At 39.8% G+C, this 22,922-nt stretch overlaps 2 protein-coding genes and 1 long non-coding RNA gene across 11 annotated transcripts in view; 1 reads left to right on the top strand and 2 right to left on the bottom strand.

Annotated features, from left to right (window-relative positions):
- LOC117606178 (uncharacterized) overlaps positions 1-1,275 on the bottom strand; it is a 132,860-nt gene extending 131,585 nt beyond the window's left edge. For 3 of the 5 annotated variants that reach the window (XR_004581916.2, XR_004581924.2, XR_004581921.2), the window contains exons 1-2: positions 1,031-1,274; positions 734-876 (exon numbers count right to left, since the gene is read on the bottom strand). This is a non-coding gene — a long non-coding RNA (uncharacterized LOC117606178). Of the gene's footprint in view, positions 1-733; positions 877-1,030 lie in introns of all 5 variants that reach the window. The other 2 variants (XR_004581914.2, XR_004581915.2) reach the window with 1 other exon arrangement.
- The window catches only part of NLG-5 (neuroligin 5), a 133,897-nt gene that overhangs the window by 77,914 nt on the left and 33,061 nt on the right, over positions 1-22,922 (top strand). For 4 of the 5 annotated variants that reach the window (XR_013062786.1, XR_013062785.1, XM_076690260.1 and 1 more), the window contains 3 exons: positions 15,142-15,445; positions 15,871-16,160; positions 22,585-22,882. Coding sequence is in view for 3 of the 5 variants with exons in the window: in XM_076690260.1 (XP_076546375.1) it covers positions 15,963-16,160; positions 22,585-22,882 (496 nt within the window). In the remaining 2 variants the exon portion in view is untranslated. Of the gene's footprint in view, positions 1-1,337; positions 1,488-15,141; positions 15,446-15,870; positions 16,161-22,584; positions 22,883-22,922 lie in introns of those variants that run through there. The other variant, XM_076690261.1, reaches the window with a different exon arrangement.
- Positions 8,575-10,992, bottom strand: AP-1mu (adaptor protein complex 1, mu subunit). Its single transcript, XM_034328279.2, has 2 exons — positions 10,842-10,992; positions 8,575-10,549 (listed from the first exon to the last, which is right to left on the bottom strand). Exon 2 carries the CDS (start codon positions 10,530-10,532, stop codon positions 9,264-9,266), a length of 1,269 nt encoding a protein of 422 aa, XP_034184170.1. The 5' UTR covers positions 10,533-10,549; positions 10,842-10,992; the 3' UTR covers positions 8,575-9,263.

The raw sequence follows: 22,922 nt of genomic DNA, 5'->3' as shown, positions 1-22,922 counted from the left end.
CGATTTTACGAACAGCGCGTTCTCTTTCAATTCACGACAGTTATTTAGAAAATCAAACGACAGACAGATATCGACGACGTGACATCCCGGATCCTTTTCTTCGACAGAAGTGAAACGTTATTAATGCCTCGCCTCGCATTTGAGGCCGACTTGAAAGCGTTCGCGACACGAACTGGAAATGAAGAGGCTCGTCTAGCGAATACAATCGTCCCATCGATATTAAAAAGTACCATTTCCTCGAAATTATTGAAAGGAGCGGATACAAGAGCAACAGGGACAGACGAGAGGGATCCGCGTGGATCAAAGGGACGGAATTACGGTTCTGGATTGAAAATAAATTTTGTACTGTTTCAGCGGGGATTAAATCGAACAACCTTTCAACGTGTATTTAATATTTACGTTTTTCAAAATTACACGGAACGATCGCTTTGTTACCGACTGTTCTTTCCTTTCTATTTACCTACAATGATTGTACAACGATAGGGAAAATTATAATATTTTCCCCTATGATAAACATGGACCCAGTTAAAAAATATACAAAATATTCTGTGCTTTAATTATGAACGATTTCAATTTCAGACTAATATAGACTTAACTTGAAGAATTTGATTACATTCGCATAAATTTGTGTAAATTATTAAATTGTTATCATAATGGCGTATGGCGACATTTTGTATTAAGAAATACTGTAGCAAAAGGAAGCATAAATATAGCAAGAAAGATGAGTACTCACTGAGAGATGTTTATCACTTGGATGTCCTCTATCGAAACGACGAGAATGATTTGTGTTGACGTCTTAATAATGAAATCTGCTTCCGTGCAAAATAAACGGTGGGAAATCTTTCTCGTCGACGTGACTGGCAGCCATGACAGTTTCTACGTCGAAAGGATAGCAAGTTTTAATGAAAGCATAATACCAACGATAAAATATTGAAATTAAGATTTATTTACAATAATCTTTCTATTTTGTTTGAAAGATGATCGAAGGTAACAGTTAAAAGTTATTCAGTAGCAAATTCGGTAAGCTTACCTGTCGATTTCTGTGACGGTCGTTTGTTGATGAAACTGCGTAGTAACGCCGTCCATAACCACGTTCGCATAATACACTTGTCTACGTTAAATTCGCGAGTTTAATGATACTACCCGTTCAAATTTTAATTGCATACTTATTATTTGATAGTTTTGCACAAAGAAACTCCGAAATACCACTGATTTTAATTGAAATTAATACGATCTCTCCAGACAAGACGCCATCTTGGCTACCAGTAGCGAACTACTCGGGATCGGCACGAATCTGACGAATCGGTTATCCTCGGGTCGCTTCGGATTTCTTCGGCGCTCGCGACTTTTGCTGTTCGCGGTGCTCGTGATATTTTAATTTTTTCTTATTTAATTGAACCGTAGTGTGTATATTTGACATATTACAAGTGTTTGTTAACTATAAAAATAGTACACGAGGGATTCAGCATGGATTTCTACGTAACTCTGTAAGTAAATATAATATTTCTTTTAATAGATAGTTCGTATTTAACCTATTTATGAGCAAAGATACAAAATTCGAAATTTATATAATTCTCCAAAAGTGAAAAATCCGTGGATCAGAATTTTTACGAGCACGTGAATAAAATATGTTCGCGTTAGTTTCTGGCCGTTTTTAAAACCTTCGAAGTTTGTCGAAACCGACACAGCCCGTGTTTCCATGCTTTGTCGAAAGCGACAAAGATGTTGGCGGCTAGGCGGCAAATGATTCGTAACTAAATGCAAATGCGTGCGGGCACTGCAGTAAATGCAAATGCAAAGAGACGTCGTCGCCTTGACTTTAAGCTGAGCTAATGCATTCAAGTGCAACGAAAGCAACGCGGTTCGTCGACCCTCAGCCTGGTAAGCTTCAACCTTCGTGCAAAGTCCCGGCTACGTCACTCTATTTAATTACCGCCGCTTCCGAGTGCCTCTGATAATGCGTTTAAGCGGCGTACTTTCTCCCATGAAACGTCGCCAAAGATCAGGTTAAACCCTTAGCCATACGTCAACCGAGAATATCTATTTTTAATCGATGCTATATGAAAAATCCGGTATCAATTAACAGCTTAGCTTAGCAACAAGCTTTTTCCTCGACGGGCGTGAAAAAAAAGAGGTTAACCTGAATCGATAAATCGAAATGTCAATAGAATACTGGTTATTAGCAAATTTAGTGCAAACTAGATCCCACCGCAATTCCCATGTTTAACGTGGACCGACACATTATTCGAGCGTGGGTAATTTGTCGGCGTTTACACGCATGCAAATATACGTTGGTACGTACATAGCAGGCTGGCGCTGCATTTATCTGAAGTTCGATTATCTGACAGCGTTCCTGTAATAACTAACCTGACCTGGATGGAATTCCCACTAATCGACCGTGACGATAATGGAAATAAATGATTCCCCCAAATGTTGCAAACGTTATTAGATTCCCAGTTTATTTTTTCTTCGCCGACATTTATTTATTAATAACCAACCTCGTGGTTATTAAAAAGCTTGAATTGAAAGGTAAACGCGTTATCGTAGCACCAGCTTGCTACTCTTTTCATCGACACAGAATACTTTTATTATAAATTCTTCACTTTTACCATTCGTTCAGTTTGTCGTATATCAAGAGAAATTATCGTCGGCTCATCTGAGCCCGTGTACCGGGGTATCCCGGCGTCGCATTTATTTCCATAACGGGCGTCGGGACGTCGACAATCAGAGGATTGACGGCGGTGCATTCCGCGTGTTGCGCGCAGGCCTCTTTGCCGGCTATTTGCATATACGCGCGTGTACGGCAACGCGACGATACTCGAATGCATTAACCCGCAAGCTTAACATCGAAAGGACACCGACGTCTCCAAACTGTTCTCTCTCTATTTGCATTTCCCCTACGTCCGTAGTTGCGTCCCGATGTCACAGTGAAAACCGACGATACGAGCGTTGCTCTAGCAAATTCTGTGTTGCGGATCGACTTCCAAAAGAACGTGGTTCGCAATCACGGTTGAGTAAGAATCGAAAACAAGGAAACGGAATTGGCCGGGATCCAATGACAAATCCTGGTCTCTTCGAAAAACAGGGTTGGCGTTTAGTCATTCTTGTCACCCTTAAAATCAAACACCATCCCCGATCGTGTGGTTTCTTTTTTCACCCCGAAGATCGTTGCGAGGATAAATCACGAAGTGGGATCGCGATTTGCGGCCACGCCTGTTCCCAAATGACTCCGGTAAACGTCGCTTTTTCCGAGAAATCCGAGTAATTCGAGAATCTCGGTTCGAGCGGAGCCGTGCACTCGCTTTTCTTCGGTTTTACGCGACCACCAGCGCACCGGTGCCACCGCCGACCCATCGATCGATAACGTGCCAGAGAATTCAACCGTGTCGTTCGTGTGCATTTTTACTCCGAGAAATTGTCCTCTCTTCCCCAAATAATTACGTTTCATCCCGGTATTTCAAAGGATACGAAAAAAAAAGAAAAAAACAGAAAACGGTGGTTCTACCCACAAACGTCCCATATTTCTTCCGTCAAAGAATTTATATTTAATTAAAAATTGTAAATAAAATCGGCTTTCAAATTAAACATCCCAAAAACGAGGCGCGTTTTCTTTTTCCGTAAAATTTCATTGAAGTTAGAGCGCGGGAATCGGGCGTAGAAAACCGGGAAAGATAAACGTAAAACTGGCACGTCGACGAAATTAAAACAAGCAGCGTTGAAACATATAACTTAGAGAAAGAGGATACGTTCACGAGGTTAATTACCACCGAAAAGCGGTGCCGGCCGTGTTCCGTAAGCGAGAAAAAACGCGCAACCGCGGATCTCGACTGTAATCGAGTGGCTGTAAAATTAGGGAAAGGTCTGTTTCTTTGGCCGAGTTTGGTGAAAGAACATTTTTTTTTTTCTTTCGCTTGGGTACTTTCAAGCGTGGCAAGTCTCGTTTCTTCGCGAGTCACTAACGCGAAAGGGTTATATCATTTTTTTTCTTTTCCTTTTTTGGATAGGTTCCTTGATTTTAGAACATCTCTGGGAAAACCGCTGGCTCGTTTCACTCCGATTTTACAGGCCCAAGCACGCGTGTATTAAAGTCCTTTCATGGCGCGTTTCGAGGCAGCCGGTTTCAGGCCAACAGTTGAAAGTTAAACGTGTACAGGTTTTTTATTTAACGCGAAACTCCTGTGGCAAAACATGTCCCTCAAGAACGCGTCTATGCGGAAAAAAAAATGAGCGTCGCTTAATTTACGCGCTGTCTCACGCTTTGACTACAACCTCCGCCCTGTCCCAGTTCGTTTAGTTTCACTCTGAAAGCAATACGAGTGTTTAACCCCTGTACAGAATCGAAAGAAAAAATCAGCTATTAACCCTTTTACCTGTCGCGGTTCTTGAATTGCTCGAACGCGAAAAGAAATATTCTCAATTTCCTTTAATTAAGCATCAGAAGTTAACCCTTTCCTAGTCGCCATCCTACATTTTATTATTATACATATATTTACATTAGTATTTCATTCTAGGGACCCTTGTTACAATGTTTTCTTTTAGATATATAAAATAAAATAAAATAAAATAAAAAAATAAATAAAAGCGCAAAGGGTTAATTTTAAGTTTTCTTAAAGCACCCAAAGTCTCGCGCATCGCATTCCGGATAGACTTGCGGCCGTATATGGATAGCTTTCAGGATTCATAACGCGATGCTACTTATATCTACGGTGTAACTTCGAGCCAACACTTTGTACACAAGATGCATAAACTCTGGTTGAATTACGAATGGCAAACTACTCCGGAACGTATTTCCGCGAATATACGGCAGACAGGTCGGAAGTTATTCGCCGGTTTTACGATTCATATTTCTGTAATTCAATGAATCCCGGAATTTAGCGGGGATCGTTTGATGCGGCGGGCTCAGCTTCGCGCGACTTTCCCTCGAGCCTCAAATTGCCCTGGTAATTCAATTGTACAGCCAGCCTATGTTTATCGTCACGCGTATACCTACGTATACCGTGTGATACGTTCAATTATAATTTTCATTCGTAATTTCGTCTGTCCCTTTGTTTGATTTTATCCTCTCGTTCTATTTATTTACTGGCTGCTGTTCAATTATCGTTACCGAATGTTTGTTACGTATCGTTTCGTTTAATTAAACGTTCTAATTAACTGCTATCCGATAAGAGGTAATTGCAATCACCTTGAGTATCTTGTTCAATTATACCTCTGGAATTCTTATCTGCTATTTAAGCTCTTCTAAAATTAAAAGAATTCGTCGAATTCGTTTGTACGTCGAAACACGGCACGAATTTCACACGGAGAAATTGTACGATTGATCTTGAAAATCCTGGGAATAGGTGGCCTACGAGTAATGGGGATGCATGCAACCCTTTCAGGGATTCCCTTCACCGTGTTCCCCGAGGAGCTTCACTCTCTCTCTCTCTCTCTCTCTCTCTCTCTCGATCGGTCGACACCGTGCGAGGGATTCGAGAAATTCTGGAGAGGCCGATTTAAAGTTGCATCCGAGATGCTGTCGCGAAATCCACGGGAGAACGGTGAGACATCTCAGCCGCAGGATATTAAAACTTCGCCGGGAAATATATAGCGGCTGTCAACTCGACTGGATACGTAGGGAATGGTCGAATAAAAATGCGAGTTAAAGTACACGGCTGTAAAAAAAGGGAAACCTATCCGAAGTTTCGTCTCCCTTGGCTCAGGGTGACGGGCGAAACTGTCGCAACTTGGAAATTTAGCTGTCGCTTTTGAATTGGGCGCTAAGCGCCTGGTGAGTGTAGTCGCTAACCCACTCGGGTTAGCTTGTTGTCCCTAGATAAAAATTCCTTACACGCCGACAATGAGTTGGGTCTTTCGTACCCATTACGATGAGCGAATTTGTCCAACCCCGCGCCACTTGGGAGGGTGGTGGCTGCTGGGGGGTGGAGCGCAATTGCGCCCTTTAACACCGCCGGTGTAAGTGAAAACTTGGCATACGATTATCTGCCGCTTTTGAAATTGCACGATTAGGAGTTCGATGGGACGATTGATCATTGATGGATAGGAATTAGTAGCCTGGACTAAAATTAATCGCTCGAATTTCCAAACGAAAAATAATATCTATATTTCCTTTCGAAGATAAAACAGAATGTTCTTTTTCAACGTTAACACAAATATTCCTGATTCGAAACAATAATTCCTCCGCGTCTGATATTTCATACAGGTTTTTATTCCCGGCACAGGAAGTTATATTTTTATCCAGAAATGATATTTGTACATATTTATAACTCAACACATTTATTTGAACAATAAAACAGTGATAATCCTTCGGACGATAAAACTATGTATCGATAGAATGAAATTTATAATCCAGTTCGCGATAAATAAGTTATTAAAAATGAAACAAAGGTAAATTAATATCCCGTGTTGGAATGAATTTTTTTTTTCGAACCGACACATCGAAATATAAATAAAAGGGGAAAATTTCAAATTAAAATATCAAAACGGGAACAGTTTCGCGAAGTAACAAGAATCGTTTCCCAGAAAAAGGGGGAAGTCAAGAAAGAAGAAGAAAGTGATGAAATAAAAAGAACGAAAGACTCGGTTACGCTCCAATAATTTGCAACCCTTAATGGATTTCAGATTGCTTTCCACCTTTGTATCCTTTTTACCTCGAGCGGTGGTGTACACCGTGTCTATTAACAGGGGGTTGCGCGAGGAGGGTAATCATGCTTTGCTAACGTTAATTTAAATACACGCGCGTGTGTACACGTCAAGGAAATAAATTACTTTCGTTTTCGTTAATTACACCGAACGAAAAATATCGGAGGCACACCCTTGTGGAAGGTTCAACCGCCCTTAACGCTTTCTGGCTCCGTGAAACTGGAAACAACGAGGTTGCAAAGAAGCCGTGACGAAATTTATGGCGCGTATCCATCGATAGCTCGACGCCACCATAATGGCTGGCGACTATAAATTACCCGTGCCGGGTAATAAAGAATTTATATATAGGTTTTCAAGCATCTCAGCGCGATCCGATAAGCTGAAAATTGCCGTTGGCCGCAGAGGATACATTGACCTTTATCGATCTGATCTCAGAAACTAAAAAGAAAAATATTAATTTCCAAAAAGCTAATTAGAGCGAAGCTCCCCTATTAAACAACTAATAGAGATTTTTGTGTCCTTTTAAAACTAGATTATCAATTTTGACCATTCTTTGCAAGCCGATCGCAGTGGTCACTATGAGTGTTTATATAGAATAAAATCAGAAATCGGTGGTGTCCTTGAGGAATGGTCACAGAAACCGATATGAGATAAATCGGAATTACGGTATCGCGAGAGCTTTGAATTCCTGTTCCGCCACATTATCAACAATTAAACACTACTTTTAATTGCTATATCGTGTCCCAACTCTGTTAAAGTTACTTTTACTGCAAATCAATCGCTTCGCTCCGGTATGTCAGCCACGAAGCGGATGGCGGACTAGTATATTTTATCAGCTACAGCCCAACGCTACATCAAATAGCCCGAAATAATTTCGGTATAAATTTCCCTGGCCCACCGTTTAAAAGTACTTAAAGTAATAATTTGCCGGCCATTATCTCCGAAATCCACTTGCCACAAACACAGTATAGCGCCAGGAACAGGTTAAAATTATTCAAAAATATTTTATCCAGGCCACGATAACCGCGACAATTTCCGCTAACCAAGCTTCGTTATCACGTCCAACCACGTGTCTAATACATAGTGTGTTACCGCGTAACGAGACCGTTTAAAACTGCTTTCGAATTCCAAGCGCACAGGGAGCCGAAATGAAAAATGAAGAACAGCCCTCCAAGTATTCTTTGGGGAGGGGCATAAATGGCCAAGATAAATAGAAAGAATCTTCGTTGCACGAACTAGGATATACAGGGTGTTTCGTAAATGGTGGGCAAAATTTCAGGAACAGATTCCTAATGCTTAGTGACAAGAATTGTGGCATAAAAATTTTAATAACTCAGAAACTAATCATTTCCGGACCTATGTTGAAATAACTTATTTTTCTTCTCTAAGCATTAGGAATCTATTCCTAAAGTTTTGCCCACCATTTACAAAACCGCCTGTATTCTACCCTGATAGGAACAGTCTCTCGATAGGGTCTCTCGTTTTATTTCATCCTCTCTCGATCCACTTACACGTACTACGGCGATGCGTTTCGAAATTCCTTGCAGGACCAGCAATTTCCATAAAATTATTACGCGTCGCTGTATGCGGCTCGGAAATTTGCATAGCATGACCGTGTCGTAGTCGCGGGAATAAAAATAAAAACGAGAGAGAGGCACGGCTGCGTTTCCCTCTAATCGGGTTTCCACGATTCAACGTCACCTCTCGTCGAATATTTACCATTTTTCCGATATCGAACGAGAGAAAATCGCTTTCCATCCCCTAAATTCCCAGATGTACTTTCCCGACGAAACTTCTTACGACTTGAGGCGAACTTTGACCAAACATTGATTTATTTAAGAAACCTGGAAGTTTTGATTTGATTAGGGACGGGTTAGGTATACGAAAAGCAATTCAAATTGATTTTTAATACAAAGAAACAGGATTGGACTGTTCAGAATGATGAAGAACCCACGTATAATTCCTATTAAAAATTTAATACATCTCTTCAATGCCTTACGGTGCTAATACACTGTTTACAATTATAACAATATTATCATTCGTCTTCATACTGATATACAATAGTTATTCCGATGTAATACTATTGGAGCTTAAATAATTAATAATTCGTTAACAATTCCATGAAAATATCGTTACAACATGATTTTCAATGTATGTACAATTTTTTTTTCTTTTATATAATGATTTAATGAGTGTTGTAATAATCCCTGTATATGGAGAATTTATAATAACCCGTATATTAGAAAGAAACGTATAATTAATAAATTAAGTACATTGCAGTTTCACGCGATTCCTGACGTGAAAGGAGATTATTATAAAAATATCTAAATAAAAAAGATTCTATTGCGTTTCCGTATATAAATGAGAAAAATTACTTGGTTAAAGAAATGTCGAAAAAATACTGCTAACAGTAGTTGGTATTTATTTATTCTACAGCTATTGATTTTTTATATAGATCACAATCAGTTGTGAAAATAATTATCAAGTTAACTTTTAACGTTCGGATGCGTACTAAGCGCAGCAAACCGACTAGTTTCCATTTTTTGAATCATCATAATCAGAGTTAGTGTAATGGATTAAAAATGTCTCTTTTTCATCACTAATTTTTCTTTTTTTTTATTTATTTAATTCGTTCTCAGTTGGTAATCGCCGTTCTGTGTAATATATCTCACCCAAGGTAGTGCTTGATATCCACTCTTCTCGATGATCTTTAAATAACGTACTTGTATGCCGGAGGTAGTGAAATAAGGAATTTCAAATTTAACTTGTATGGGTGGTTTCCCTTCCACATCTTCCCCAATAACAGATGGCAAGCCAAAATGTGCCCTCATTAAATACTCCTTTCCTCCAGGGAAAGACTTAATAAACCAAGTTATTGCACTTTGTTCAGGGGAATATTTGACACTGCCAATGGTGGTTTTAAATTTAGGGGAATCAGCATCGTTGGGTACTGGAATCACAATCTCCACATTGTTGGCTGTAGAACGTCTCTTGAACTGTGATCTTGCTTTTATCATGTATTCTACTCTGCTGTGAGCATGTCTCTCAATTACAGATTCAATCCATATTAAGGGTTTAACATGGGTGTTCAGTCTGTAAGACATTAATTCAAACTCTCCATCAGGAGGTATAAAAGAAATTGTTCTATCATTCTCAAATCTGGACAATCTCACGCACTGATGAAATTTAACATCTTCCAACTCTACTGATTTGGACTTTCCGCGTCCTGTAGATTCAAATAAAACTTTGTCATTGAGACCAAGCCTTAATTCTGGCATTCCTGACAGATACACTCTCATCTTTATGGCACCAACAATCTCAGAACTCAATACATTTCCATTGGCATTTGCCAAAAGATTGACAGACTCAATTACATCCAGGAAAACTTCATTTTTACGATACTTTATACCCTCTGATCTCCAAGATACAGCATTGGTCACAGCCATAGGAATGCGTGGTTGAATTTCAAGTTTGTGTCCCTCTTGGGTGATATACTCTTGTAAAATCTTACTATCTGTGGTTTGTGGGTATCCAAAGTCTATCAACTCATCTAAGAGCTCATAAATGACAACAAAGTTGTCTCTTATGCTTTCTTCTTCCAATTCCTTGAAGTATTCTTGCATCACTTGTACCAGTTTATGCAAGAATACAAAGACTAATGAAATGTTTGCATTCTTTTTTGTGGTTGACACAATGTAAAGATTATTGTATTTTATGTATGCATATGTACATTCAGTAGTTTGAATAATTGGAGTAAGATTGCCCTCCTCCTCGCGCTCCATTACGTGAGGCATGAATTTTTCTATGACACCCGTCTCTATGTCCCCACGATAATTTCGTGAAATCAGAACCTTGCCCTTCACGTCTAAAATATATATCGCAGACGTCGACATCTTGAAGACGTGTGAAACTGGAACGAAATAAAACCCATCTATTACCCTAACGAGCCTAATTTCGACAGTATCACTCGATCACCATGCACAGGTTATGTTATCAAACAAGAAAATAAAAACAGAGAACAAAAATTGCAATGGAAAAGTAGAAACAGAATTTACGAAATTTATCTCACAACAAAGCGAAAGAAAACTTCAAATAATCGTGGCAAACAGAGTCATAGAAAATACAACTTGACACTCGAAGGAACGGCAAGATGTCTGAACACAATTTTCAAAGAAAAATTCGTCAAATATGTAGATACTCACGCGTTCTTCCAATCTATTGAAGAATAATAACCCTTCACTTATTTACATTGAGCACAGTGTTTCTTAAATAAGAAAAAAAAGACGAGATTTTATTGACAAAAATCTCACCCTCCCCTCCCAGCTGCCTGAGTGCCACTGTGGACCTCACTGAACTTGCCTCGGATTGAGCGCAATCGAAGCGCATGCGTTGCCAACTTCATGCGAGATATCGATCGACTCGCTTCCACCTCATTCAAACACTTTATAGACGGCAATATTTAATATCAGTTATTTCTTTTAATTCTAGACTCAAATATTATCTCAACCTTATTGCAATTAAAAAGCATAGTTTAATAGATTAATCACGAATGAAATACTATACTCTTTGAGTAACTACAACGCTATCATTTGATTTATTAGTCTTCATATTTTAGCGTTTGAGATCAAGATTTTATTTTCCAAAATTGACAAAATTACTATGATGATTTTAACATAGCGTAACATAAACTTTAAAATGTTGTTTCTTTAAATCATGACACATATAAAGGTTTATTTTAGTTTACATTTAATTTTCTTCACTATATATTATAGTTCATTATACAAATTGACAGAACGCATGCTTTCGACAAAGGAAGAACAGTTGGCACTGATATGATATTATATACGAAAAAAGAAAGAAGAATCTGTCACATTTACGACTTCCGACGGAAATTCCAACAGTACAATGGCCGTCGGTGTTACGTAATAAAAGTGTAGTTCACCGAAGTAGGCAATTGTTCTGAACAAAAGCGCATCGATGGGCGTTCTATGTTCTGCGCTGGTTGTAAAGTATCAGAGAACGGGAGGTGATTGAACCTCGTTTAACTGGAAGCTTTGAAAGAACAGCAAGCGAAAGATGGTGTAGAACCAGTCACTGTCAGCAACCACTGGTACTGCCTACGTTCATCGGATCCTTTCGATTTTAATTAAAACACAATTTACCGTGTCGTTTCAACGCTGATATACCTTTACATTTCACGTTACAATTTTCAGGGCATTTTTAAAAAATAAAAATAAAATTAAAATTAATAATTTCGATGGTTCGCATAGCGGTAAACATATCTCCACGATAGATAGACAAATATCATTTCCTCTTTTGCATTAATCGTTAATTTCGAGATCCGATCCGTTCTCAATCGCATCGGCGAAGCTGGTTGCGAGGGGATATTTACCCGGACACGATCGACTCGTCCCGGATCGTGACGGTGTTTGCGCGAAATTCCGTGAGAAATTCCATCGTAATTGAACGAGGCTAGCTCGATTATAAAGTCAAATCATCGATGGATCGAGGTAGGAGTTCTTCCGACATGGGAAAATGCATTTTCTTCGTCCTTTCTGCTCCAATCTTTCTTTGTTTCTCTCCCTTCTGAAATCTATCGCACCTCTTCCATTCTTTTCTCACGATTTTGCTGCGTTAGAGGAAATAGGTATCGGAGATAGGTGATGGTAAATAAACGATTTACTTCCGATCCGTGATTTAGAGGTTTGATAGAAATAAATAGTTACTCGAGTGTTTGTAATTTGTTAAGAGACTAAAAAATTCTCTGTCGACTAAAAAATTATTCAAACGGGCTGTTAAATATTTATTGAAATCTTTCTTCTTCCCTTAACGGATTTAATCATCTATTCTCCTCGTTTCCTTCGAATTCGCCCCTGTTATCTCACAGTTTCTTTCATTTCCGCGCCTTATTCCCCGACGTGGCCAGGAAGACGCAGAGCAATCCTGTCGGTTCTTTCGGTCTGTCGATTTCTGCGGATGAAACGTCAATCCCAAGACAAAGTGGCGGAATGCAGAGACTGTGTTACAGGCTCAGCCCTGTTCGGGGAGCAACGCGTTGAGGGTTGAAAGTTAGAGCCGTCTAGGGAGTGAGTCGCGGCCGATAATTGAGACTGGAAATTAAATTAGTGGGAAACTTCGATTCCTCTGACCACGTTCCCATGTGTGACTCGGTTGTCTCGTTGTTATGCTCTATTTAATCGCCAATCGAAACTTTCCCTTTTTTATATTTTTTATTGAAATTAACAAAAAATTTCTGGATTGCCAAATATCTAATTATCTATTGTTTATAATATTCAAAACCGATGAAAGGTAGCTCGAAGAGGATTGATTTAAAAAATACAGAAATTGGTCGAAGGGAAATTCAACGTTAATTAACCGAGAAAAGAAATTAATTTGAAATTAACTTAGGAATTCTCTTCCTGGGAAGATTCACTTTGAGGGGATTAAACCGCGTTTGAAAGCACAGTACTTATCCTCCTGCGAGCTTTCAGAACGAATTTCCTTGAAATCAAAGCTTTGAGCTCGGCTTTACATGCTTTCTTACACGTTCTTCGAGAAAACAAGAATCATTAACTTAATCCCCCGCGGAGAAGATTGTTTTCACGAACATCAAAAAGCTTTTTCAGCTTCTCTGTTCGAGAAGAACCGTGTCGACTGTTTAAGTGAGAATCCGTGTGAATTCTAAGAGGAAGCTTTGCAGCGTAGCTAGATCTATTATAAAGTATGAATGAAAAATATTAAGTATCGTACACGGGGAAATGAAATTTCTGTTAAATAACGTTGCAAAGACACGCGACACTTTTTATCGCGATACAAAACTTGAAAAGTTGAAAAACTTTGATATGCAATACCGTTAACGATAAAGTTGACAAATCGTTTCGTTAGTGAGATGAATAACGATTTGAAATCGTGTTTCAGCTCGTTTATTTATTCCTCCCCTTCAAATTCAACCCTAATCGGTACACGCTTATCTGAAACTTTCAATGAGCACGCAAGAATCAGAAAGTTGAGACACGATTTTTTCTAATCATTGCAATTACAGAGAAAAATTAATTATTTTCAAGAGTTCATAATTTACGGACCCACTCCTGTTGATAAATTTTTTGTTCACGTTGACAATGTTTGATTGATTCGATCGTGTAATTAATTTAAAGTCTTTTTATATTGTGCGGAAACGAGGATGATGAACGATGTACATTGTGTCCTTTAATTAAAAACTATCGTATCGAAATGAAAATTGAAAGCGAGGGGTTTCAAGTATTTCATAAATAAATCAAAAAAAGCATGCATCGGAGCTTCCGTAAAAGCATCGGTGAATATGTATGTCGATGGTTCTCTATAATTAAAATTTCGATTCAATGAAAATTCGCTGGACGCTGAATAGCATCCGTTTAAAAAGATTAATAATATCCACGAAATGGAGATTTCAGTTATCATTTATTAATACTCAATGAAAAAGTTATAACGGGCTACTAAATAATTTTTCTCCTCGTGTCTATGATTTATTTTTAATGCGCGAACAACTCCATCGGAGACCAAAAATTATATATTTTCAATAAAATATTGAATAGGGTAATGAAACAAGATCCTTCCTAAAAATGTTGGCTGTGTTTCCGAATGGCCCCACCAAAATTGAAAACTCAGGTTCGGTATATAATCTAAATTGACTATAAGAAACCGATTAAAGTTGGTTTCAGAGCTGGATGTATTACCGTTTTCGAGATATCGTGGTTAGGTTAAGTTAGGTACCATGTATGCGCAATATCGAATAGCGTATGCACAGTATTGAATAGCGCATGCGCAGTAGTGAATAGCGCATGCGCAGTATTGAATAGCGCATGCGCAGTATCGAATAGCGCATACGTAGTCCCAAAATTGTACAAAAATTTCTTACCACGATATCTCAAAAACGGTAAGACATCCAGCTCTGAAACCAATTTTAATCGGTTTCTGGTAATCAATTTATGTTATATACCAAACCTGAGTTCTCAATTTTGGTGGGGCCATTCGGAAACTTATCCAAAATTGTTTTTGCATATCAATGAAAATTATTGTAAAAAATGATTTTCACGCAACATTGAATAAAAACACGCGATCTAAACGATGCTCGCGATAACGGTCCGAAATTGATGAACTTCACGCTCGCACACGAGCCTAAAGATCGAAGATTGCGCGAAAATAATGAATATATTTCCACCATGCAACTCTCCTTCGCCTGACTTAACGCCCTCGTATAAGGTAGCAACAAATTTAAATCACTAGTTTACAAAGTTTAGACGTCCGAGGCTGGCAATCTTCCTGAGATCCTATTTCGCTCGAGGCTCGTTCAATCTTCGCCGTGATTCTCCCGGATTGTTTGCTTTAAAGATTTACATCCGCAATCCCCGAAGTTCCACCAACCCTTTTTCTAAATTACCCATCAAATCTACTACTTTTTGATCGTTCAACTTAGTCCTCGTCGACGTAAGAATTAACACGACCTTTGTTTTTCTTTAATTTCAGATCGCTTTACGGAGCAGAGTTATCGATGCTGCAAGTACAAGCCTCGTGGAAACGGAACGTTTTGAGTGGAATTTAACTTGCAGTGGAAAGAGGAGGTCGAAAAGCGGGCGAGGAAGAGAGGAAAAAGAAAAGCGAAGGAACTAGTCTCACCGCGGGCCAGAGAACCGGGAAGCATCGTTTTGCATAACGAAGTTACCAAGCGATTCGTCGACGCTGCCTTGGATTGCCTACGAAACAGCTCGAAAACCCTGGCTGCACTGATTGAAAATATTTCTACAACGTAGCTTCCGGTGACGACGCTAAGGTAACATCCGAATGCAATTTTGCGCTGCTGAAAAACGTATGGAATATTTGCTCGCAGAATATAGGGAAGATTGTAACTTGTATATGTAAAAGTCGGAGGGGTTGATTCCAGGGCCGGCCCTGAGATCTCAGGGGTACGAGGCGAGCTCCGAAAAAGGGTCCCTCAAAAGTAGCTCAAATAAAATTTATAAAATTAACATTAAAGCTTGTATAACTAATTTAGATTTGCATTTACATCGATTAATATTCAAGTAAACATTACTCTTCTTGCATTCTTAGACGCAAAATCGTTTTATGGGGGCCCTGAACCTTGGGGGGCCCTAAGCGGCCGCCTAGTCTGCCTAGACCCAGGGCCAATTCAAAAACTTAGCTCTGAATACAGAAGGTAGAGGAAAGATTGACGATGTTCTGTTTTCTTAAATGCAGCACTTGCTGTGGTGAGCTCGAGCCGTGGCCAAAGTCGCTTTCCACGGTTATGGTGCTGGCGTCGCTGCGAGTGGCCGCCAGCAAATGCTGTCATGCTCTTGCCATGCCAGCCGGCGGCCAAGAAGAGGCCGCTGGCCACGAGGTCCTTGAGAAAATCAACCAGTTACCTGGTACTGATCGTTGTCGTCCTCCTGCTGATCGGCCGCGAGGAATCCCGTGCCGCAACGCAAATCCGCTACGCTTCGCGCATCGTCGAGACCAAGAGCGGACAGATACGAGGGATCCTTCAGGTATGTATCGATTTTCTTTCTCTTCGTTGCACGACCACCTACGAGAACCGACCACCAACCTCCGGATACCGAATATTGATTTTAGAAGGTGCTCTTTGTTTTTGAACCGTCCAAGATGAACGGTTCAGGCTTCGCTTGTATCGCGTTATTTAGGGGATCATCTGCTTTTGATTATAGTTGCGCTTTTATAAGTGTAATAATACTGTTTTAGAAAGCTCTCCATCCGAAAATGTCAGGCACAATAAAACACCTTGATTTTTCCAACCCCTTTTTTGCCGATGTCGTTTTGCGCTTAGGTCGTCTCGAGGAATGAGCATACCTGAAAAGGTAGACTCTTCTGATCCTCTCACTAGTGGACCCAAAAAGAAGTGTCGCAACAATAGAATGAAGAAGTCGACATCCCATTTCTGTCATCGATTACTTGACGGAGATGGCCCCTGCAGCGGAGACGGTTGTGTGCGTGAAAATGTGTTAAGAAAATATTCTGTTTTCCGCAGCGTTTAAATGGAACTCTTCTGCTCATTACACACATTTTTACGCACACAGCCGTCTCCGCTGCAGGGGTCACCTCCGTCAAGTAAGCGATGACAGAAATGGGATGTCGACTTCTTCATTTTATTGTTGCGGCACTTCCTTTTGGGTCCACTAGCGAGAGGATCACCCTGTATAAGTATTGGCGACGTTTTATCTTTAGTTTAGTTCGATATAATCGGTTAAGGAAAGACAGTACGTCCTGGCTTTTCATTTTTAATTAAGTTACATTTTTCACTTAAGATTATCTTAGCAACCTGCTTCTCACATATCCTCGGCAATAAAATTTAACGTTCAATTGTTTGATAAAAAAAATTCTGCAATTTACGTCGAGTGAAATAATTCAATTGATACGATACTTATGCTAATTGGTGATAATTGTTAGCTATACGTTTCTTTCAACTCTAAACGAGTTGAATAAGTTGTTCTTTCCTGAAAAAAATAAAGTCGAAGAAAGTTTCGAAGCGTAAGACGCTTGGAAATTAGACTGATCATTCGAGTACTTTCAATCAAACGGTTTTAATTCGTTCAAAGCTGTATTTCTTGACAAAACACTGCTAAGAACGTTTTCCTTACAAAAGTAAACTTGAACGTAGAAAAAGAAGCAAGTGGAAATTCTTTGGAAGATCTCCCTCTCTTTTTCCTGAAGTTGAAAGTTTTCAGAATAAACTTGCCTTTTAAGCTCGACCTGTTAATATAAACGCATCGCAGGATGAAAAAGTTACTTTTTATTTTCATCGAATTTTCGATAACGCCACCGGGGGAAAGTGATCGTGTCTGAAGTGGAAAACGCGTGTCCAATCGGATAAATAATTCCCGATAGGATATAAGTGTCGTTAGGTTAAACTGGGAAATCTTCACCGGGATATTCATGGAATATTTCAGTATATCGATTCTTCCCGTTTTAACCATAGCAAGGCTATCGAACTCGAATGGTTGCTAGGTAGTAGAGGGTTTGAATATCCGATGCATTGGAAATATGAATCGGAGCACGCGAGAATGGCTGTCCGAAAAAATTTCACCGATACGAACGTCTTAGTTGCCGATCAATTGTCATTCAATGGACGTTTCCATTCAAGGATTTTGGCCCGATATTAGGAACAGCCTCGAAGAAGCGGAGTAGCTTGGAATAGAGACTTGAAACTATTGCCTTATCTAGATTTCTTAGAGTATCTTAGAAAACATTCTATATTTAGGACCGTGGAATACTGATTCGATTAATTCAATTTGAAAATTCATACTTTTACAATTATATCGCATGGTTTTTGAAGAGAAATTTATATAGGGTGTTCGACAACAGGTGGGAAATTTTTTAAGGGATCAAAATAAAAGCAGGTTCCAGGCGCTTTTTACTCGAATTTTTAAACGTTAATTACTGGACAAAATTAATTTCTTGATTTTCGTCTTATTTTGATCCTTAGAATCATCCCTTAAAAAATCTCCCACCTGTTGTCGAACAGCCTGTATATCGTTGCGGACGATTTGGAAACGAAATATCGGTGTCGCATTTGAGAAACGTCAATCAAGCGGTAAAAACGGCGCGGTTCTGACGTTTACTGCGACAATCGGCCAGCCAGGTGGTAGACGTGAATTGCGTTTAATAGATATTCATATCGACAAGGGGGAAGGATCGATGGGCGTTGAATGATTTTACAGGCAATCCAGTATCGTGACGGAAACCGGACAGCCAATTTCGTTCTCGCGAAAGTATCCGCGAGTTATCGAGCAGCTTTCAATCGATCTTTTATCCGGCTACTTCTGCAAATTTAAAAGGCTGCCTTCCACGATCTGGCGACGCGTTAAAGCATTACCATTTCTGAATTTCAAATCGTTCCTTTAAAGCGAACCGACACGAACGAAACATTCGGGGTTAACGCGATATCTTTCTCTACGCTTGCGATAAATAAATTCGATTTTTCTATCGTTTTGAAATTCAAAGAAAGTACAAACGAAATCGGCGAGTAGTACGAGAAGATTTGCACGAGTTGACGCGAAACAAGTCGTTCGTGTGGCCGTTCCGGACGAACTACGCTCCCGTAATTTACAGGGCATTTTTAGCCTGGCCAGTCCCGCTGGATGGATGGATAACGAGAAAAGTTTTTCGCCTGGGACGGCGAAAAGGGTTTTCGCCTCTACATTACGCTGTAACACGACGCGACTCGTTTCTCCTGCGGCTGCTGGTCCGCTCCATTTCGCGCGATTCACTGTTACACGCCGCAGGGACAAAAGGAACACACGGCTGTGCCGATCGTTTCACAACATTGATTGCCTTCCTCTCCAAACAAAGATCTTTTTCGCACGGTACAATCTAAAAAGTTTCTTTAAAGAGGGGAAATAACAGTGAAGATGAAAAATGTTAAAAGCTTACGTGATCAGCAATGTACACTGCCGTCCATAAGTCACTCTTTAAAATAGAATACTTTTTTTTAAATTGGACCAAATGACTTGATGTTTTTTTGAGAAGTTATACAAATTAATTTACTAAGATATGTGCTTTTGTCGTTTTAAAAAATTACAATTTGTTGAAATCGTGAAAGAGAATAGTGAAGAGTAATTTTTCATCTTTTTTATGAGAGCCTATAATGAAAATTTAAAATATAGAAATTACAAGTAATTAAAGTTTCCGAAGATCGCGATTTTTCATCTAATTAACATAACTAGTCATGTTTTTAGATGAAAAGTGACGTTTTTCAGAAATTTTAATTAATTATAACTTTTAAACGCGTTGACCGGTCTCGATGAAATTTTCAGCATACACATAACTTGTTTGAATCTACGAAAGAGATATTTTAAATTTTCTTTACAGTCTCAAATAAAAAAGTTAAAAAATCGCTTTTTACTATTTATTTCCCGATTTCGACAAATTGTGATTTTTTAAAACGACAAAAGCACATATCTTAGTAAATTAATTTGTATAGCTTCTCGAAAAACCTCAAGTCATTTGGTTCAATTTTGAAAAGAGTATTCTGTTTTAAAGAGTGTCCGGTAATTTATGGACGGCAGTGCATGTAAATTAAAATAATTTTGAAAGATGTATTTAGCGAGCTGGCCAGTTTCGCGACCACGTACAGTCGCAAATATTTCCGCGATGTTGGCTACGCGAACATTTCATTATCCTAGCGACGTGGAACGCTAAAGAAATGTGAATGCTCGCGGAGTGAAAAGATGAAATTGCATGCATCTAGCAGGGGGTTAGAGCTCATAACGCATTCGCAGACGCTCGACTAGTCTCTCGTTTAAAAATTAAACAGCCCGATCTGGGCCACGACGATAAATAAATCGGCTGGAAAATCCGAGGGGCTAGTTCCTAGTTTATGAAAAAGCTACGTTTTTCTCGCCACGCTTCGCTGCCAGAAATTTTCCGCTAATGCTCTCTTGAAAGAAAGAAAAATCGTGCACCCTGCTGTACCGTGAAATTACACACTCTTCTTCAGAGCATAGCAGCGTTCAAAAGTTTCCTATTATAAATTTCATTTTTTTTTTTTTTTTTTATTAACGATTGAAGGATACAAGAATAAAACATACTATATCCTAGTCGAACCTTGCGTCAAATACCCAATTCCAACCGTGGAACCAATAAAATCCGCATCAAACTATCTTTCCCCAGGATCTCCCATAAAAGTTCACCCCCAAGCACGGAGGAGACCTGCTTTCATAAAATAACGAACAGCTTCCGATCCCTCCATAACTTGATCGTTATTCCATGACGCACGAGTTGTAGGAACGTCTGGCGATATTTCTCGTCGGAAAATTCGACAGACATTTTCATTTTCCACGGCCGTTTACCGGCCTATAAAGTCCATGCTGGCCGACAGCTGTCGCGATTCCCTGTGTCGCGGACAATTGGCATGTAAACTGCTAAACATTTTATCATGCGCCATTGTTGGCGTGTGCTGCTCGAACCCGTCCAAAGCGTATACAATGTCCATCGTAGCGAGGCCGACGTAATGTCATCGTTCCGTAATTATGGTGGCATTACCGAGAGCGGCCATTATTATTGCCAGATTGCACGCGCGTCCACCAACCCAGCCGGCTGTTTGACCGGCGGACTAGCGTAACCGTAATTACCCTGTGATTAAGGTAACGCGATCGTCCGATGAAAAGCGTAATTAGAACGAAAGTTATGGAAAATCTGGTAAGAACAATCAAGGAACGAGCCTTTGAATCAACTCGAATGTCGGCTTCTACGTCGAGGACATTGATAGAGCAATGATTTTCTAGGGGTTGGGCCAGGATCCTTAAATTTCTTAACAGTGCCAATTCACATTTTCTAGGAAAAGGCGATATCTCTTTAGGATTCGTTGATCGCAAAATATGTTTATGCAACTATTAATTCGCTATGATTTTGTGAAAAATACGAGTCGATGGTAAAACGCGGGCTCGAGGACGAGAGGAAAGAGAAAATTGAAGATAATCGCCGAGCGGTATCAACAGAAATATTGAAGAGAAATCAATCGTATGGCAGCCAGGGAAATCGAGGGTCTCGCGGGGATAAATAAACGCGTCAACAGGCTTGCTTCATAGGCATTTTCACGAACACGACCGTTGACCGTCAACGATGTCGACAGGTGAAGGTCGTTAATTTTTAACGTGCTCGAAAGCACGTGAACGAACCGGATTAAATCACCAGGGAGAACGATTTTTAAATATTTTCCTCCCTCGTTCTCCAATTTCCCTGTCCCGAGATTGCTGTACCACAGTTCCTGTCATAATTATCGTTTTTATCGTTGGAAAAAAGAATTGAAAAATTACCAAAATATATTCCGATATTATCTCCACTCTGGGACAAAGAAAAAAAAAAAGAATTCTTTTCAGTAGAAAGTAGGGAGTGCTATAATTATAGAGGGTTCAAGGGGGTGGAAATAAGGCCAGAGGGTCGAGGATTTTTCCGCATCTTGGCTTGCTCTCTTTATTATTCCCTGGGTAACATCACAGGCCCTCCCGTTAATGGGAATTCGTGATTTTGAACTCGATGCAGCTCCATCGTCGTTCTCGAATCAGGGGCAGAGGGAAAAGGGTCTTTTCCGTGCGGCACCCGGCAGCTGCAATTAACGTCGACGCGTACCAAACGAGATTTATTAGCTCTCACCGTATAATTGCTTCGAAGAAAGCCTGGCGAATGGCAGTGTTTTCTTTTTCTGCGCAATTACGTCTAACGAAAGCAATTATCGAGTTTCGTTAGCAGCTGGTGTCGCTGTGAAAACGCTTCTGTTTCGCGTCAGTTTATACCCCTTTGATTGATCGCCAATAGAAATAAGCGCGTGAGAAAGCGCGTACGTGTAAATCAAAAAATTTCGAACCTTTTTAGTTCTATTTCGATTGATTGTTCATCGGATCGAATCTCTCGTAAAGCAGAGATAATCGAAACCCAGAAGGTAATTAGGTAATTAGTTCCCGGTAACACGAACATCCGTGCCACGTTTGTGTACATAAAACACAGGATTTACATCTAACTCAATGTTCCCGGCAGAGATATTGCCGTCAGAGAGCTTCCTATCGGAGGCTCCGCACGCCAATTGAAGTAACGAGGTACTTTTGTCGCTATTAGCATACCGAAATTCATGGTGCTAATTGAAAACGACATAATTTCGGGAATTTGACGATTTTAGTGATCACCCTGCTCTCCAGTCATTAATTTATCAATCTACACTGATCACTTCTATACATAACTGAGCAGGACTTTAGCCAGAATTTTAGAATTTAATTATTCAATAACTAATTTTATAGAATTCGATAAAATAATCTAATTTAATGTAATAGCAAATAGTAAGCTCTCTAAAATCAAATTCATTTGAAATACCCTGTAAATTAAAAATCTTTATATTTAATTGCTGGATTTTAATTGGAACCCCGGGTTATAGCGATTTCATTGGGCTTTTATTCTGTGTTTCAGGAGTTGAACAGCAGACACCTAGATCCCGTGGAAGTGTTTCGAGGTATCCCGTACGCGGCACCTCCCGTAGGAGATTTACGTTTTCGACCACCGATCTCGCCGATCCCCTGGGACGGTATCAAGCTGGCGGATTCGTTCGGAGCTGTTTGCCCGCAGCACTTTCCCGACATTCGCAATGACACAGTTGCTTTACTGCAAATGCCCCTCGACAGGTACCAACAGCTGAAGCGTTTGTACATGTTCCTGACCAATCAGAGCGAGGACTGCCTGTTTCTGAACCTGTACATACCCGGCAGTGGTAAGAACAATGAAACTTTTTTTTTATACGACTCTCTTCT

Source organism: Osmia lignaria, chromosome 9, assembly GCF_051020975.1.
Source record: "Osmia lignaria lignaria isolate PbOS001 chromosome 9, iyOsmLign1, whole genome shotgun sequence".
Classification (NCBI taxonomy): domain Eukaryota; kingdom Metazoa; phylum Arthropoda; class Insecta; order Hymenoptera; family Megachilidae; genus Osmia; species Osmia lignaria.
This window is presented reverse-complemented; position numbering and strand designations above follow the sequence as displayed.